The sequence below is a fragment of the Somniosus microcephalus genome, chromosome 3, assembly GCF_052327205.1.
Source record: "Somniosus microcephalus isolate GS21.2 chromosome 3, FLI_Smic_1.0, whole genome shotgun sequence".
NCBI classification, from domain to species: domain Eukaryota; kingdom Metazoa; phylum Chordata; class Chondrichthyes; order Squaliformes; family Somniosidae; genus Somniosus; species Somniosus microcephalus.
The window spans coordinates 329403793-329423757 of NC_140989.1; the positions used below are offsets into that span (position 1 = coordinate 329403793).

At 46.1% G+C, this 19965-nt stretch overlaps 1 protein-coding gene across 1 annotated transcript in view; it reads left to right on the forward strand.

Annotated features, from left to right (window-relative positions):
- Window positions 1-1623: 1623 nt before the first annotated feature.
- best4 (bestrophin 4) overlaps window positions 1624-19965 on the forward strand; it is a 30965-nt gene continuing 12623 nt past the window's right edge. Inside the window, exons 1-7 of the mRNA XM_085983139.1 lie at window positions 1624-1942; window positions 3848-3942; window positions 6322-6555; window positions 8584-8738; window positions 14238-14315; window positions 15630-15782; window positions 17450-17530. Of these exons, the coding sequence (XP_085839265.1) occupies window positions 1791-1942; window positions 3848-3942; window positions 6322-6555; window positions 8584-8738; window positions 14238-14315; window positions 15630-15782; window positions 17450-17530 (948 nt within the window). The 5' untranslated portion in view covers window positions 1624-1790. The remainder of the gene's footprint in view (window positions 1943-3847; window positions 3943-6321; window positions 6556-8583; window positions 8739-14237; window positions 14316-15629; window positions 15783-17449; window positions 17531-19965) is intronic.

A 19965-nucleotide genomic window follows, 5' to 3' on the forward strand; every position in this document is an offset into this window, starting at 1 on the left:
TTCAATAGACATCAGTTCCCTCTTTAAAAATCCTACCATCTCCTCTTCAACTACTGCCCCATTTCTAAGGTCCTCAAATGTATCTTCACCTCATAGCTCCATGTCTATCTCTCCCAAAATGCCCTCTTTGTATCCTTTCATTCCACCCTGGCCAAAGTCACAAAGGACATCCTATGTGAGTGTGGCACAATCTTTCATTGTACTTCTTGAGCTGTCCACAGCATTCGGTATAGTTGATGATGCCATCCTTTTCCATACATGGAGCTGTCTCATGTCCAAACATAGTCACCACATCTGCAGCAATGGCTTCCCTTCCTGTCCCTACTGTGTCACCTCCCGAGTCCCCCAAGGATCCTTGGCTGCCTCCTCTTGCTCATCAACATACTGCTCCTCGGTGACATCACCTATAGTCACGGGGCCAGCTTCCACATGTACACTGATGACACCCAACTTTATTTCACCATATCATTGGACCCTATGACCACCTGCCTATTTATCATCTAGCCAACAACTGAACATTGGGACGACCAAAGCCACTGTTTCCAACCCCCACCATAAACTCTGCTCCATTGTCAATGACTCCATTACCCTCCCATGTCACTTGCTGAGGCTGAGCCTGACCATATGAAATATTAGCATCCTGTTAGACCCATAGCTGACCATCAAACCCAATCCATCCATCACCTAGATTGTTTACTTCTACCTCCACAATATTGCCCGCCTCTGACTGTTGAAACTCACCTCAAAGTGGTTATGGTAGTGTAGTGGGTGTGGTACTGGATGAACATCCCAGAGGTCATGAGTGCGAATCCTACCACAGCAAGTTGTGAAATTCAGTTCAAAAAATTTGGTACTTTGTCGGCTGTGAAAGTTGCAAGAACCCAACTGGTTCGCTACTGTTCTTCATTGAAGGAAACCTCCTACCCCTACCTGATCTTTACGATATGTGACTCCAGTAGTTGATTCCTAATGCTTAATGAAGAGACCTAGCAAACCACTATCTCAAGGAAACTTGGGATGTCAATAAATTCAGCCTTGTCAGTATCGCCCACCAACTAAAAATGCCTCAGACATCCAGGCATGAATTTCTGCTGGGATCTCTCAATCTTCTGCTGTAACATCAGTGGGATTTTGCTGTAAACCTACCTCCACTGGCCCCCCAGAGAAATCATGTAAATGGTCATTTTTATCCATTTATGCTGTTTCTCCAGAGTTTCCGCTGAACTCCCGCCAGAGAACCCTCAGAATTCCAGGCACTGGTTCAGGTTCTGTTTTTACAGCATGAAAATGTTGAACCTTTGACACCAACCTGGGTGTCTGAAGGTGAAAGAAAACTGAATTCCTTCTGTCTGTGAGCTCGGTGAACATTCTAGAAACTAATAGCATCCCACTAATTCTCCCAGACATTTAGTAATCAAAGCCACTAAAAGGAATATATTACTATGATTTATGATTCAGTACATTAGTAGAGAAAGGGAAAAGATTTAGTGTTAACAAATTACTTTAACACTTTGAGTCCTGCAGACTCATTCCATTTGTTCTTTGAGGTGTATTTAATAGATTCCACCCCCCATTACTTTATATTTTCTCCACTTCCCCATCTTCAGTCAATTCCACCTCGCACACATTTCTCAATTTTCAGAAGGTGGTTAGACTGCCTGCTCCCAGGCATCTGTCAGCATCACTTAAACTTGAAAGCTCTAAGCAATGCACTCCTCATTATATTGTCTTTGTGTATGTTAATTTGAGACTTTCACCAAACTTTCAGATTAATACAACCAAGGGGCATCATGACGATCTCTTACACGCTAAAAGTTGCAGATGCCCGATTTGCTGGGTTCTCCAAACTACTCTTTCGTTGGAAGGGAAGTATTTACAAACTGTTGTACAAGGAGTTCATTGTGTTCATCAGCTTATATTCAATATTCAGTGTTACATACAGGTAAGAGTGTCTTTCAAAAAGGCATTTTTTTCTTTGTAGGACCCTTCTTGGTCCCCATGCTAGCTGGCATTGTAAATGGCTCCCTCTCCTCAGGTAATGTCCCATTTCCTTTCAAACCCATTGGCATCACACTCTCCTCAAAATAGCTACAGCTGATGACACAACGATAGGCGGCATTGTTGGCAGTGTAGATGAAAGCATAAAATTACAAAGGGATATTGACAGATTAAGTGAGTGGGCAAAACTGTGGCAAATGGATTTCAATGTAAGCAAATGTGAGTCATCCACTTTGGACCTAAAAAAGATAGAACAGGGTACTTTCTAAATGGTGAAAAGCTAAAAACAGATTACATAGATCATTAGAATGTCATGAACAGGTACAGAAAATAATCAAAAAGGCTAATGGAATGCTGGCCTTTATATTCAGAAGACTAGAATACAAGGGGGTAGAAGTTATGCTGCAACTGTACAAAACCCTGGTTAGACCACACCTGGAGAACTGTGAGCAGTTCTGGGCACCACACCTCAGGAAGGATATATTGGTCTTAGAGGGAGTGCAGCGTAGGTTTACCAGAATGATACCCGGACTTCAAGGGTTAAGTACGAGGAGAGATTACACAAATTAGGGTTGTATTCCCTAGAATTTAGAAGGTTAAGGGGTGATCTGATCGAAGTTTTCAAGATATTAAGGGGAACAGATAGGGTAGATAGAGAGAAACTATTTCCGCTGGTTGGGGATTCTAGGACTAGGGGGCAGAGTCTAAAAATTAGAGCCAGACCTTTCAGGAGTGAAATTAGAAAACACTTCTACACACAAAGGGAGGTAGAAGTTTGGAACTCTCTTCCGCAAACTGCAATTGATGCTAGATCAATTGTTAATTTTAAATCAGAGATTGATAGCTTTTTGTTAACTAAAGTTATTAAGAGATATGGGCCAATGGAATTAGGTTGCAGATCAGCCATGATCTCACTGAATGGTGAACAGGCTCGAAGGGCTGAATGGCCTACTCCTGTTCCTATGTTCCAAGTGTTCTTTCCTTTCCAAATTCCTTGACTATATTGTCACCTGCCAGATCCATGTCCACCTCTCCTGCAATTCCTTATTTAAATCCCTTCAATTAGGTTCCCACCCCTCCCACAGCACCATAACTGCCCAAACCAATGTCATGAATGTCATTCTGTGACTGTGACAGCGATGCATTATCCCGCTTTGTGTTCTTTGGCCTTTGCAGCCTGCGGCAGCTGTCCCACTGGGGATGGATGGAGGGAAATGCAGGGCAGGCAGTGAGGCGGCGGTAAGCTCATTTTTATTCCATGTCTGGATTTTTAGATCACCTCCGTGTCCACGACATTCTCTGTGACTGTGACCACAGTGCATTATTCCTCCTTGACCTCTCTGCAGCTTTTAACACAGTCGACCCTACCATCCTCCTCCAACATATTTCCTCCATTGTCCAGCTTGGTGGGACTGCCATTGCATGGTTCCATTCTTACCTACCTAATCGTAGCCAGAACATTTCTAGCAATGGTTCCTGTTCCCAAAAGGCACCATCACTTTGGGAATTCCCCAAGGATCCATGGCCCCCTCTCCTTTCTCATATACATGCTGCCCTTCAGCAACAATATCCACAGACATGACATGAGCTTCCATATATATGACAACCAGCTTTGCCTCTCCACCACCTCTATTGCCCGTGTGCGATCAGACTGCTTATCCAACATCTAGTCTTTGAATGAGCTGACATTTCCTCCTGCAAAACAATGGGAAAACCAAAACCATTGTCTCAGCTCCTGCTGCAAACTTACTGACACAATTAGGTTTGAATTTGTTACAGCCAACTATATTATTTTATGTGGATAATTGCCTTGTGTCTAAGGGTGTGTTTCTATTTCTATTTCTTGTAGGTGTTTCCTGTCACGTGAACAGAAGCTTCTCTTCGAGAAGGTGGCGACATATTGTGACAAACAGACCAGTCTTATCCCGATGTCATTTGTTTTAGGTCTGTATCTAAAGCTGTCTGCTTCTGAATACTATCATAAAACTATTAAGGAGTTGTTGTGTCCCTGTGTAATATATCAATAACAACAACTTGCATTTATATAGTGCCTTTAATGCAGTAAAATGTCCCGAGGCATTTGCTTGCCCTCAGCTTGGGAAGTTTTGCTTTTATCATTTCTGATATGGGCACCTAAATGGAAAACTACAGTACATTGTAACTGTTACCTTTACCTCTTGTAGGGGATAAAAAGGAAGAACCTGATTTCCCCTACTCCAATCTGCCTACTGTAGCCAGTCAATGTTTAGTTTTTGTTCTGAGTATGATCTCCTGTATTTATCTGGAGTCCAATTTCTTGTTGCTGCATTTCATTGCATGGAATTAAATGCCAAACATCTCAACCTTTTCTGCATCATTGCAGTTTCCCTACCACTCCACTCCACAAGATAAACTCACAATATTTTTGGAGTCCTCACAAGCAGCAAGGTACCTCGAATGCCACAAGTGCAAATTGGAGATTGGCACACAGAAGTTGCAATGCTTAAAAATACTCATGACCCAAGCACTTGAGAAGGTGGCAAATCCAATGGCCATGGAGAATTATGGGCTTCGGGCTAAGCTATGTTTTGTCTGAAAGGCAATTCATGGTCATCTACAGCATGTAGGGAGAAGTGATTATGTCAGAAAATCAACCTCTCTGATTCCTTTGATGTTATTGACTAGGCTATTCTCCTCAACTGCTTCACCTCCTTGATCCGCCTCCATTGCACTACACTCTCAGGGTTCCATCCCTACCTGTTCCAATGCAGTCACTATATCCCCCTTCAATGGTTTCTTCTCCCTTGTCTGATCCCCTCTCATGATATAAGGCCCTTTCTTATTCATCATCTATATCCTACCTCTCAGCAACAACATCCACAAGATCCTCATCTTCAAATCCCTTCACATTCTCACTCCACCTTGTCTGGGACATTTTCTCCAGTCCTACATCCCAGACTGCATCTTCCATTCCTCTGACTCCGAAATACTGCTTATTTCCCATTCCTTCTGCTCCAGCACTGGTTGCTGACCTTTTGGACATATGTCTCTTCCTTCTGGAATTCGCTTCCAAAACCACTTTGCCTTGCCTCTCTCTATTCTCCTAACCTTAAAAGGCCTCCTAACACTTATCTCTTTAACTGTGCCATTGGTCTCCCCCAATAAATTCCTTCACTTTCTATCCAGTATCCACCTTTTCCTCTTGTAAATAATTCTGAGATCTTCAACCACGTGAGGAGCACAATATAATTGTATGGTATTGGTGTTTATGTTGTAAACTTAAAAAACATGTTGTAGTGATTTTGATGATTGGGACGGGATGTTACTATCAATTCCTACTAGTGTGTCCGAATAAGCTACTAGAAAATGCTGGAAATGCACAGCAGACCAGTCAGTGCTTTGCTTCACCTACAGTACTGACCTTATTTAAAGGAGAAAGTAACTATCAGGGTTAGTCTTTCCAATGTAAAGTACTTTCTGTGATCTGCATTGTTACTTTTAAGAAAAATTGACAGTCACTGAAGAATTCTTCCTTATAAAAATGGACACCTCTGTAAACAAGATATGCTCAGGTGACATCAGACAAGGGTAATTCTTGTCAAGCATGGCCGTTACATTCCAGTGAATTGATTGGTGGCTGGACTTTCTGAAAACCAATCGATTAAGTTGTTTGTCAGAATGTTGTTGGCTGAAACACATGACTATTGGGCTCAATGGAAGAACTATTCCATTGTAGCTTGGTTTGAGATTTTTCTAAGTCACCCTATTTATTAAAAAATGAAAGGAAGCAGGACAGAAAAGTGGAGCAGTTCCTTGGAGCTCCCGTGTACTGTGCCATAGACTGACAGGATAGGGGGCACATCCACATGACAAGTTCCTGATTTCAGGCTGTACCATCCCAAGTGGAGATCAGCAGCTTCACTCTACAGAGAAAATCGGAGGGAGATGGAGAGTCACTCCCCCCTCCTCCCTGGGGCCATTTTCATGTAAACTGTTGGCAGATTACTGCTCCTGCTCTTAGGGTTGCAGTTACAGAGCAGTTTTGGCGGCGACTGCTATCCTGTCCTCTGAACTGTGAAAGATAGAAAGGTATTCAAGGAAATCAGGGGGGGAAAACAGGGTAAAATAGTAAATTTGTGGATGTTTGTACAGTAGCTGCACACTTTAGTGTGATATCAAATGACAAATGCAGAAAACCATTCAGACAAATATTTGTGCCTACCATAAACAACTGAAATATAATTGTACCTGGTCAATGCGTCATTGTGTCATGTTCTCATATTCCAATGCTGAGTGTGCACTAACTGTAACCTGTGACCCTTAACCCCCACCCCACCCCGGCAGGGTTTTATGTTACGCTTATTATTAACCGTTGGTGGAACCAGTACACGAATATCCCGCTTCCAGATCAGCTGATGTGTGTGGTGTCCAGTAATGTTCACGGTGTTGATGAAAGAGGCCGGATGCTGCGGCGCACGCTGATCCGATACGCCAATCTCTCCTCAGTGCTCATTCTCCGGTCCATCAGCACAAGGGTCCGAAAGCGATTCCCCTCCATAGAGCACGTGGTAGAAGCAGGTAATATAACCCATATTTTCATTAAAAATACTGAGTTGGCATGCATATGAATATTTTACTAGGGCAGAAAGTCAGGACAACACATATTTATTTCCCTGAGTGCATTAGTGATGCTGTAGGTAGAACTATGGGGATCTGCAGCTTCTGGGGCTTATAAAGCTCCATCTAGTACTAAGCATGTGCAGCTATAGGCTTTGCTGTCAGCAGAATATCCATGCACAAGGAGCATCACAGCTGAAGCCTCTGTGTTCTCATCCAAGATGCTCGCACACACACTTTCAAGCAGAGGGGGACCTGGACAACTTTCAGGAGCAGTAATCTTGGATGATTTCCTTTCCTATGCCAACTGTTGTGCCTCCAATCCTGCTCTGATAAACAAATTTAGCATTGACCAGAAATTAAAAAATGAGAACTTTCTGATCTGCCTCAGCACCAAGCCAGTGTGGTACATTCACCCACTGAGCCATTGACACAACCTCTCTCACCCACCCAGTGTCACAGTTCAGTAAAGCACAGTATGTTATTGTAAAATACACTGTATCTTACATATGGATATGACAAACCTTTATTATATCTCAATTAAATTATCTTCTTGTCAGTTGATGCTACGATACATCTGGGCTGGTGTCATAATATTGTAAAAGATTCCCTCCACCTATCTTGCACATTTTCAAACATTTTGACCAGTTTGTTGGTCTTTTCAAACTCCGCAAATATGCAATAAAAATGAATTTCTTGTAAAGTATTGGATCGCAATTGTTCAAAGACAATTATTTATTTTGAAGGGATACATCTACTGGAAAAATGAACCAACATGTAAGAAAACTTAAACTTGCCCCAAAGTAAAATATGAACACAAAATAGAAAATCATGTAATTGGTGGCTCAATTACAATATTCTGTCATTTGTACAAAAGGATATTAGACCATAATTGTGCCTGAGATAGGGCATATTTTCCTATTCATGTGCCTGGGGATATTGGATCAGATAGACACAGTGAATACAGGAAATCAAGTGGGAGGAGCACATGTCTATAAGGGAGCCTAGCCAATGCCCATTAATTGAAATGGATGGAATATTGGGCAGGGTCCCTTACAGACATGTGCTCCTCCCCACCTGATTTTCCTGTATTTGTTGCACCCAAGTGATCTAATACACACAGGTGATTCAGTACACCTGGTGATCCAATATGCCCAGATGATCCAATATGCCCAGGTGATCCAATACAGCCCAGGTGATCCAATACACCCAGGTGATCCAATACACCAGGTGATCCAATACACCCAGGTGATCCAGTACACCCAGGTGGCCCAATAAACCCAGGTGATCCAATACACCCAGGTGATTCAATACAGCCAGGTGATCCAATACACCCAGGTGATCCAGTACATCCAGGTGATCCAGTACGCCCAGGTGATCCAATACACCCAGGTGATCCAGTACATCCAGGTGATCCAGTACGCCCAGGTGATCTAATACACCCAGGTGATCCAGTACACCCAAGTGATCTAATACACACAGGTGATTCAGTACACCTGGTGATCCAATACGCCCAGGTGATCCAATACACCCAGGTGATCCAATACACCAGGTGATCCAATACACCCAGGTGATCCAGTACACCCAGGTGGCCCAATAAACCCAGGTGATCCAATACACCCAGGTGATTCAATACAGCCAGGTGATCCAATACACCCAGGTGATCCAATACACCCAGGTGATCCAGTACATCCAGGTGATCCAGTACGCCAAGGTAATCCAATACGCCCAGGTGATCTAATACACCCAGGTGATCCAGTACACCCAGGTGATCCAGTACGCCAAGGTAATCCAATACGCCCAGGTGATCCAATACGCCCAGGTAATCCAATACAGCCCAGGTGATCCAGTACGCCAAGGTAACCCAATATGCCCAGGTGATCCAATATAGCCAGATGCAGGGATTGGAAAATCTGCCCCATTATGACTTTAACCTATCAAACGCATAAATAAACTCCCACAATGTGGCTTTGCTGGTTATTTTTTCAGGTTTTATGACCCATGATGAGCTAAAGAAGTTTGAAAGCCTTTACTCTGATTTTAACAAGTACTGGATTCCGTGCGTATGGTTTACGAACCTGACGGCTCAGGCACGGAGAGAGGGGCGAATCCGGGATGATGTGGCTCTAAGACTACTGATGGATGTAAGCATGATACTCTAGTCCAACACTGGGAAATTATAAGATTGGAATCAAAGAGTAGGCAGGTCAATGATAAAGTGTAAATGACTATTAGCATGCAGCACCACTTAAAGGACAAATGCAGGATCTTCCTCTGTGATTCTTCACTGGAATGTATACTACATTAGGGCCAATAACATGATGGCAGGCAGCCAATACGCTGAAGCGTTTTGGGCACCCCCTTCTCTTATTATTGGGCGTGAAACCTGCCCAACAGGCTCAGCACAGTTCAATACAGCTGACCAGCACAATGAGGGCTGGGGGCCTGCACACAAACTATGTGCTAATATTGATTGGCGCCACAGAGAATATTTATTAAGGCCTTCCCTATAATCCTCTTGTGCTGTAACATTCTTTTTATTCTTTAACATGACTGGAGTACCTAAGCAGCACGCCAGTCGTGCAATGCAAGGGAGACCTTAACTTTTAAAAAATGTTTAAAACCTCCACCTGCCTTTCCCCGTGCCTCCCTATTTCTCCCCCTCCTTCTCTCCTCTTCCCTTCATTCCCACCCCAGGAAAAGCTCCTCTATGGGCAGCCATCAGCCTTGCATTGGCCGCGATGCCTGGAATTTCTGGCTCACGTTTCCCATCCAGCATGTCATGAGCAATGCTTCAGAAAAATATTTGAATGAGCTGAGCCCACATTAACAGGTGAGATCAGCTCTTTCGTGCACAGGGACGTGCAGTGCCAGGACTGCATGATGGCATTGTTGTGTTAAAGCACTAGTTAATAGATGTCACTACACAGCGGTTGTAGCATGAAACAATTGTGAATTTCAAGCTGTCTCAGAAACGCAATGGACCACATTAATATAATTAATATACATATATAATATTATAGGAATGGTCAAATTCCTATCTAGAGATTGAGTTCGATGCAGGCAATCAATCAAAAAGGTTTTTAATGTCAAACTAACGAGTTTAAACAGATTGATGCAAGAGAACTATGAATACAGGTCTTAACAGGTCAGAGGCTCCACGAGGACTGCCTGGGCGGTCCCGTGGATGGCGTCATGACGTCATCACGTTTTTCCCGCGTTTGGGTGAGCACGTGATTAGCAGCATGACGTCACCATGTTTGCCCGCGCTCTTAAAGGGGCCGCGCACTGTACATGCAAACAGTATATACAATGGTACAGATTTAGTCTGTAGCTAACACATCATTAAAGGGAATTATGTACAGTTGTTCAGAGTCCCTCAGTGGCTCTGCCACATGCGCCCCCCCCCAGAATTGTCTTTAACAGAAAAAGTCAAACGGTGAGGGGGTCTGACAAGCCTGTCAGAACGACTCCTGTATTCCCGAAGCGGAAGCTGATGGACGGCGGGCGGACTGGCGGGTGGTTGCACTTGTTCTGGCGTGACGACGGTGGGCGGCCGACCTCGTCTCGGTGGCTGTGCGGTCTCAACGGGACGGTCAAGGTCCAGGTGTGCTGGCTTCAAACGGTCGACCAAAATGTGGTCCGGTTTACCACCGACATCCACCTTGAAGGTTTTGTCTCCTGCCTCTAACACGCGGAAAAGACCAGTGTATGGGGGCTTGAGCGGATCCCAGTGAGCATCGTGGCGGATGAACACGAGAGCCCTGAAACCCGTGATGCGATGTGGGAACCGGCGCGAAACATCTGGCTGCTTCCTGGTGACTGATAAGCTGGCGTGAGGCAGACCATGGCTCCGTTGGTATTGGCAAGAAATCCCCTGGCACTCGCAGCGGCTGACCATAAACGAGCTCTGTCGCAGAAGAGTGAAGATCTTCCTTGGGGGCCGTGCGAAGGCCCAACATGACCCACGGCAGCTTGTCTGCCCATCCAGCGTCTTGGAGGCTGGCCCTCAGTGCGGCCTTAAGCGATCTGTGAAAACATTCGTACAGACCGTTTGCTTGTGGGTGGTAGGCTGTGGTGCGGTGTAACTTGACACCGAGTCGTTGAGCCACCGCATTCCAGAGTTCAGAGGAAAACTGCAGTCCCCGGTCTGAAGAGATGTCAGCAGGCACTCCAAAACGGGCGACCCACTAAGAGATGAACGCCCTGGCCACATCCGCCGAAGTAGTAGATGACAGGGGAACCGCCTCCAGCCATCTGGTGGTGCGATCTACTATGGTCAGGATGTGCGTAAAACCATGGGAAGGTGGAAGTGGTCCTACCAGGTCCACATTAACGTGGTCAAACCGTCGCTCAGGAACTGCAAAGGTGGCCAATGGAGCCTTGACGTGGCGCTGTACCTTGGCCTTTTGGCAGACCGCGCAGGTGTTGGCCCAGTCGCGGACATCTTTATGCATGCCCCACCAAACGAACTTAGATGACATTAGCTTCTGAGAAGCCTTCATTCCTGGGTGTGACAACCCATGTATGGCGTCAAACACCTTGCGGCGCCAGGCGACTGGCACAATAGGGCGAGGGTCCCGAACGGAGACGTCACACAACAACGTGGTACCAGCTGAATGGAACCTGACGTCGGCCAACTGGAGGCTAGTGGTGTTGGTGCGGTAAGCCTGCACTTCTGGGTCTGAGACTTGGTCTGCTGCTATGAGGGCGTAGTCGATGCCCAGCTGGACCGCATGCACGGTCGCGCGGGAGAGGCAATCTGCCACCAGGTTGTCTTTACCGGCCACGTGCTGAATATCTGTGGTAAATTCGGAGATGTATGTCAGCTGACGTTGTTGTCAAGATGACCAAGGTTCGGCGGTTATGGCCATGGCAAAAGTCAGTGGCTTATGGTCGACGAAAGCGGTGAAAGGACGTCCTTCCAACAAGAACTGGAAATGGCGATGGCCAGAAAAAGGGCTAGCAACTCCCTGTCGAAAGCACTGTACGCCCGCTCGTTACACCGCAGTTGACAGCTGAAGAATGCCAACGGCTGCCACGTCCCATTTACCCACTGCTCCTGAACGGCGCCGATTGCGTAATCTGACGCATCGGTGGTGAGGGCGATGGTGGCTCCTGGTAGCGGGTGCGCCAGCATGGTTGCGTTGGCCAAGGCGCTCTTGGTGTCGGTGAATGCCCGGTCCATGTAAACCGTCCAGCCCACCGGATCCTTGCCAGACTTGCCCTTGAGGGCCTTGTACAGGGGCTGCATGAGCAGTGCTGCCTTAGGCACGAAACGGTGGTAGAAGTTTACCATGCCTAGGAATTCTTGCAGAGCCTTTATGTTCTGCGGGCGTGGGAAGTGTGTCACCGCCTCCACCTTCGCCTGCAAAGGAACCGCTCCCTCTGCGGTGATGCGATGCCCCAGGAAATCGATTTGTCGCAGGCCAAACTGGCACTTAGCCGGGTTGATAATCAGGCCATGTTGGCTGAGGCGTTGAAAAAGGGTGCGTAGATGGCAAAGATGCCCCTCTTTGGTGGGGCTGGCAATCAAAATGTCATCCAGATAGATGAAGATGAAGTTGAGGTCCCGCAGCACGGAATCCATCAGGCGTTGGAAAGCCTGGGCAGCGTTCTTTAAGCCGAAAGGCATGCGCAGAAATTTGAAAAGGCCGAATGGGGTGATGACTGCGGTCTTCTGGACGTCCTGCGGGTGCACCGGGACCTGGTGGTAGCCTCGGACGAGGTCGACCTTGGAGAAGAAGTTGTTTCCAGCCAAATGGGCAGAGGAATCCTGAATGTGGGGGATCGGGTATCGATCAGGAGTGGTGGCGTTGTTTAGGCGCCGATAGTCGCCGCAGGGCCGCCATCCTCCGCCAGGTTTCGGAACGATGTGAAGAGGTGAAGACCAGGGACTATTCGACCGGCGAATAATCCCTAAGTGTTCCATTGTAGCGAACTCCGCCTTCGCGACTGCTAGCTTGCCAGGTTCGAGGCGCCGGGCCCGCGCGTGGACCGGGGGGCCGGTGGTGGTGATGTGGTGTTCCACACCATGCTTCATGGCTGTGGAGGAGAACGTGGGCCTGGTCAGGTCTGGAAATTCGCCTAGCAGGCGAGCGAACTCATTCGGAGTTGGGAAAGCGCAGGAGACGGTGCGCAACATGGTGTTACTATGGTGGCAAGGGATAGAATGAAACGTGGCCGCGTTGATCAGCCGCCGGTTCCTTACATCGACCAGGAGGCCGTTGGCGCACAGGAAATCTGCACCGAGAATGGCTTGCGAAACCTTGGCCGTAATGAATTCCCAGAAAAACCGCTGGCCGCCAAAGCACACCTGGACCCGCTGTCTGCCGAAGGTCCGAATAGCTCCGCCATTAGCCGCCTCAAGGGGGAGGCCGTGCCTCCCAGCCTGTACATCAAGAGCTGACGCGGGTAGAATGCTGCACTGTGCTCCAGTGTCGCACAGGAACCGACAACCGGAGAGGGTATCTGTGATGAAGAGCAGCTTGCCTGCATTGCCAATTGCCATCGCGGCCGCGGGGCACCCGTTAGACCCGTTCTTCATTGGACGGAGTCGTTGTTTTTTTTTGAGAGAAGCTGCAGGGAGGGCGGCAACATCTCACCTTCGCGCCAAACCGCACGTGGTAGAAGCACAGCCCCGCGGGCTGAGGAGCTGGGGCGGCGTCTGTGGGGGATGGGCGCCTCATGGCAGCGCAGTACTGTTGCGTAACTGCGAATATTTTGTCTGCCTCGGCAGCGAGCGCTGCGCAGTCTTTGACCTTGGATCTCGCCAAGGCCGCTTGCACTTGCTCCAGTAATTGGCTGAGGAATAGCTCTCTGAAGAGAAAGCATTCCGGTTCAGAGCCGAGGAGTGTGAGCATTTGGCTCATCAACTCGGAAGGTTTGGAGTCCCCGATCCCAGGCATAGTGAGCAGCCGACGGGCGCGCTCTGATTTCGTGAGCCCGAAAACCTGCAGCAACCGCGCCTTGAGGGTCTCATACTTGCTGTCAGTTGGGGGATTCCCAAGAAGACTGACGATCCACGAGGCGGTAGAGCCGTCGAGTGTGGAGACCACGTATAAGTTTCGGGTCTGATCCTCAACGATGCCTCTCAGGGCGAACTGGGCTTCGACTTGGATGAACCACGAGGTTGCTTGTTGCTCCCAGAACTGCGGCAGCTTCAACGAAACGGCATTTGCCTCCATGCTGTGTTCCTTTTGCGAAATCCATCCACAAAAGTCGGGGTCACCAATGTAGGAATGGTCAAATTCCTATCTAGAGATTGAGTTCGACGCAGGCAATCAATCAAAAAGGTTTTTAATGTCAAACTAACGAGTTTAAACAGATTGATGCAAGAGAACTATGAATACAGGTCTTAACAGGTCAGAGGCTTCACGAGAACTGCCGTGGATGGCGTCATGATGTCATCACATTTTTCCCACGTTTGGGTGATCACGTGATTAGCGGCATGACGTCATTGCGTTTGCCCGCGCTCTTAAAGGGGCCGCGCACTGTACATGCAAACAGTATATACAATGGTACAGGTTTAGTCTGTAGCTAACACATCGTTAAAGGGAATTATGTACAGTTGTTCAGAGTCCCTCAGTGGCTCTGCCACAATATAATCTAGTAATGGACATTTCTCCTTTTCTCACTTGCAGGAATTGAATCGACATCGGGCAAAATGCAGTCTGTTATTTCACTATGACTGGATCAGCATCCCCCTAGTGTACACTCAGGTCAGAATTTCATTGAACTCCAATTCATAAGCCATAGAAACTAGAAAAGCCCATCTATGGCTATACAGATAAGGTCCCAGCTTCGATCCTCAATTTATGCTGAGTTAGCTGATCTCATCGAGACCAGCAGTAAGGATGCTAGAATTGGCCTCAGGACTCCAGGTTAAGGAGAAGAAAATGAGCCAATCCCACTCCAGACTGTTAGCCAGAGAGCCCCTAAAAGTAGTCTTTTTTTTATTCGTTTATGGGATGTGGGTGTTGCTGGCAAAGCCAGCATTTATTGCCCATCCCTAATTGCCCTCGAGAAGATGGTGGTGAGCCACCTTCTTGAACCGCTACAGCCTGTGTGGTGTAGGTACTCCCACAGTGCTGTTAGGTAGCGAGTTCAAGGATTTTGACCCAGCGACGATGAAGGATCGGCGATATACTTCTAAGTCAGGATGGTGTGTGACTTGGAGGGGATCTTGGATATGGTGGAAGAGGTCGTGGGTTTGGTAGATGCTGTCTAAGAAGGCTTGGCGAGTTGCTGCAGTGCATCTTGTAGATGGTACACACTGCAGCCATGGTGCGCCGGTGGTGGAGGGAGTGAATGTTTAAGGTGGTGGATGGGGTGCCAATCAAGCGGGCTGCTTTTTCCTGGATGGTGTCGAGCTTCTTGTAGTTTCATAGTAGTCCCACCACATGCTGAGCGAGGACAGGATTGGGCTCAGCGATTAGCTAACCTTTCAACTGCTGTCAATGTTCACACATGAATAATGGCCAACCTGAGAGAAGTGGAGGGAAGAAAGTTGGAGAAAAAAAAATTAAAGGAAAGAGTAGCATCCATTGAAGTTTTGCTGAGCTATTTTTTGGTATTATTCAACTCAATTAGGCTAATTTTACTCAATTGTTGATTAATTTTTCCTCCCTTTGGGCAGGGGAGAGAACTCCTCGGCAATGCTGGGACTCTACCTCATTGCCGTTTTACTGAAATCAGGAATTCGCTGTATGGAAAAATCATAGGCACCAACACATATCCGACCACCCGTTGAGACTTTGCATCGGTACAGTTTGCTGTGTTGCCAGTCACCACATTTTTGTTAGGTGTTAGTGTCGAGGCATCATGAACCTGATGGAGCAGTCTGGTGATCTCAGTGAATTTTCAGTCGGTTCTGTGAATTTTAACCTGCACATGGTAAAGATTCATCTCCAAAAATACTGTGAACTTAAGGATGTATCCAACACAGTGTAGAACAGGGAACAACCTTTTCCTAAGTATTCACATCGTCCACATTCCATGAGTGATGACGTCTCTTCTGTTTTACTTTTCCACAGGTGGTTACTATTGCGGTCTATTCCTTCTTTGCCTTCTGTCTGATTGGACGGCAGTTTCTTGAACCAAGGGCAGGCTACGAAGAAGATAAGATAGACTTTTATGTTCCCATCTTCACCCTACTGCAATTCTTCTTTTATGCAGGCTGGCTTAAGGTCAGGGCTTTGCTATCAATTCGATACATTACATTTAAAGGGGCTGGTTCACAGGGAATTTGGATGCTGTAGTCATTTACATGAATATTGAGCAGGGTTCCATCTACGTGTTGCCCCTCAGAAATATATTATTCACAAGCATGGAGTAAGTTCTTGTATAAGAACATAAGAAATAGAAGCAGGAGTAGGCCATTTGGGCCCTCGAGCCTGCTCCACCATTCAATAAGATCATGGCTGATCTTCTACCTCATCTCCACTTTCCTGCACTATCCCCATATCCCTTGATTCCCTTAATATTCAAAAGTCTATCGATCTCTGTCTTGAATATACTCAATGACTGAGCCTCCACAGCCCTCTGGGGTAGAGAATTCCAAAGATTCACCACACTCTGAGTGAAGAAATTTCTCCTCATCTCAGTCCTAAATGGCCGACCCCTTATTCTGAGACTATGACCCCTGGTTCTAGACTCCCCAGCCAGGGGAAACATCCTCCCTGCATCTACCCTGTCAAGCCCTGTAAGAATTTTGTATGTTTCAATGAGATCCCCTCTCATTCTTCTAAACTCCAGAGAATATAGAATATGTGTGCCTACCATGCCCAACTTTACCTTCTGACTACCCCCTTAATGCCATGACTGTCACTGTGCTAGAGGACAGCCTATCCAACATCAAGCTGTGGGTGAACCTGAATACCTTGCAGCTCAACATTGGCAAGACTGAAACCATCCTGCTACGCTTCCACCAGAAACGTTGTGCACTAGCTCTGCCCACTTAATCCCAACCAATGAAAGCTCTGTACCCCATTGGACCATGAGCTGAGCATCCAATCCTACATCCAGTCCATCACCATGACTGCCAAATTCCACCTCCAAAACATCAGGCCTACCTCATTTCCACTCTTGATAAACTGCCATTCATGCATTTGTTATTTTTAGATTCAACTTTTCCAACACCTTCCTTGATGGCCTCCTGATTACCTATTTACATAAACCCAACTCATCCAGATCTCCTCTGCGTACATACTATCCCACATGTCCTGCTGACCATCAGAATTCCACCTTAACTAAACTCCAACTCATCCAGCACTCTTCTGTCTGCACCCAACCCTATTAAATATCCAACTGACTATCAGCCCAATCCTTGTCAACCTCCATTTGTTCCCTGTCCCTTGGCGCATCAGTTCTAAAATCCTCATCATTGTCTTCAAATCCCTCCACGCACCTTGCCTATCCCTGCAATCTCTTTCAATCTTCCCCTTTGGTCTACCTTGCATCGCCCCTCCCTCTGCTCTACCAGTGAGGGGAAAGGCTTCAGACATCTTGCCCCACACTCTGGAACACTCTTTAAACCCCCTTTGAATTTCTACATCTCTCTCCACCTTAAAAAAACCTTCTTAAAAACCATCCTCTTAAATTGCGCTTTCGATCACCTCCCCTAACCTTCCCCTCCTACTCATGCTCAGGTTTGATGTCCAACTGCGAAGCACTTTAGGATGTTTCGCTGCATTAGCAGCACTATATAAATGCAAGTCGTTATTGTTCTTGTACTCCAGCATGTCAATACTTTCAGGGAGATAAGACTGAAAATTGGCAAAAACAAGACAAAAGTAGCCACAGAAGAAATTAACATTAATAATGAAGATGGTTCCCTGTCTTTTTTTCCAATCAGGTAGCTGAACAGATCATTAACCCATTCGGAGAGGATGATGATGATTTTGAAACAAACAAGCTGATTGACCGCAACCTTCAGGTACATTAACATTGTGGTTTTGGACCATTAACTATTATGAGTAAGGCAAGTGATCTGGTGCATGTGAAAATGGTTAAAATTACAGACAGTTACAGGAGATACTTTCCTTATTTTATTTTTTCACTCATGCTTTAGTTTTAATCAGCAGTTTGTTTTAAAGTGCCAGTGTTCTGTCTCTCTCAACCCACCTAAACAAAAAGGTAGTTGTACAGTTAGCAAGTGTCCAGCTCCACTTCACAGTGCTGTTTAGAGTTTTGAGTTAAAGTGCCAGTAGCTCACGCAATATGGGGTGTGTGCTGAGTTTGGAAGACAAAGTGGTTAAAATAGCAGCTGATCATATAGTCAGGGCATGCTGGGGGAAGGAAAATCACGTGTTATAAAGTGGGGATGGGCTGTAGAACAGAAAAATAAGAATCAATGATTCCATGTTGCTATCTAGTAATGTCTTAAATAATAATAATGTCTTAAAGATTTCCTTTGGAATTTGTTCTGCCTGCTACACAGTCCTACTTCTGCAAAATGGCTTTCTATAAGGAAAATCTTTCAGGCAGCATCACCGCTGTTCTTGGTGGATCATGGCACAAAACCAAACACAATTCAGTGCTTCACAGGCCACAAGGATGGTTGGGAGGAGAGCACATCTCACACTGTTACAGTAGAACAGAAGGAGCTTTCTGAGGTTAAGGTAAAGCATACATTAGTCAACCAGACTAGAGGGAGCTTTACTATAAGAACATATGAACATGAGAAATAGGAGCAGGAGTAGGCCATTTGACCCCTCAAGCCTGCTCCACCATTCAATAAGATCATGGCTGATCTTCTACCTCATCTCCACTTTTTTTGTTGGTGACATTTTTGCACCACGCATTCTGAGAGAGAGAGAGAGAGGCTTCTGGAGAGATTCAATGCTGTGTGAAGGAGTTTTGGGTACTGAGCAGCACTTTGCAGGTTCATTTTGATTTGCCCTTCCTTGTATTTATTTAGAAGAGACTGTGGGGGCTGCACTCTGAGCTCTTTCCCTGGTGTCTCCATTGTTCTTTCCAGCAGATTTGATGTACAGGTCTCTCCAGGCCGAGATTCAAGGCTGCAATGAGCAGGATGTGGATGGAGAGCAAAATCAACCCTCCCCTTTAAGATAAAAACAGAAAATGCTGAAGAAACTCAGCAGGTCAAGCAGCATCTGTGAAGAGAGAAACAGAGTTAATGTTTCAGATCGATGACCTTTCGTCAGAACTCCCCTTTAGGAACTGGCTGGAGCCATTGTGTCTGTGTTCCATTGCTGACTGATATCACATGAGCTTCGCCAGCGCTTTGAGGTAGCGCCTCGCTCCTCGGCCTTTGCACCTTAAGACAGGTGTGAAGTGCCTGATTTAGTGCTCCAATCGCCTCCAGGGGCGATAAAAGCCAAGTTTGCAGTCAGAGGCGATAATTAGCGGCAGGCGCTAAACTTTGCGCACGGCCAATAATGGCGCCCCAAACGGGGCGATACTGAACTTTTCCCCCCTTCACTCTTATACTCAAATCCTTTTGTAATAAAGGCCAACATACCATTTGCTTTCCTAATTGCTTGCTGTACCTGCATGTTAACCTTCAGTGATTCGTGTACAAGGACACCCAGGTCCCTCTGAACACCAACGTTTCCCAATCTCTCACCATTTAAAAAATACTCTGCTTTTCTATTTTACCTACCAAAGTTGATAATTTCACATTTCTCCACATTATATTCCATTTGCCATGTTCTTGCCCACTCACTTAACTTGTCTATATGCCCTTGAAGCCTCTTTGCATCCTCCTCACAACTTACATTCCCACCCAGCTTTGTATCATCAGCAAACTTGGATATATTATATTTAGTCCCCTCATCCAAATCATTGATGTAGATTGTGAATAGCTGAGGCCCAAGCACTGATCCTTGTGGTACCCCACTAGTTACAGCCTGCCAACCCGAAAATGACCCGTTTATTCCTACTCTCTGTTTTCTGTCCATTAACCAATCCTCAATCCATTAATTTTACCCCCAATCCCATGAGCCCTAATTTTGTTTAATAACCTCGTGTGGCACCTTATCGAATGCCTTTTGAAAATCCAAATGCACCACACCCACTGGTTCCCCCTTATCTATCCTGCTAGTTACAACCTCAAAAAATACTAAAAGATTCGTCAAAAACGATTTCCCTTTCATAAATCCGTGTTGACTCTGCCCAATCCTATTATTATTTTCTAAGTGCCCTGTTACCATGTCCTTAATAATAGATTCTAGCATTTTCCCTGCTACTGGTGTTGGCAGGCTATAACTAGTGGGGTAGTGAAGTTATCCACTATGTTATATCTATATCGGAACTGTTTGATGCTGACTGGTTTAAAAAATATATTTTATTCCCCAGCACTGACCTCCCTTATGTTGAGCACAAAACCACCAATAAATAAATATATAT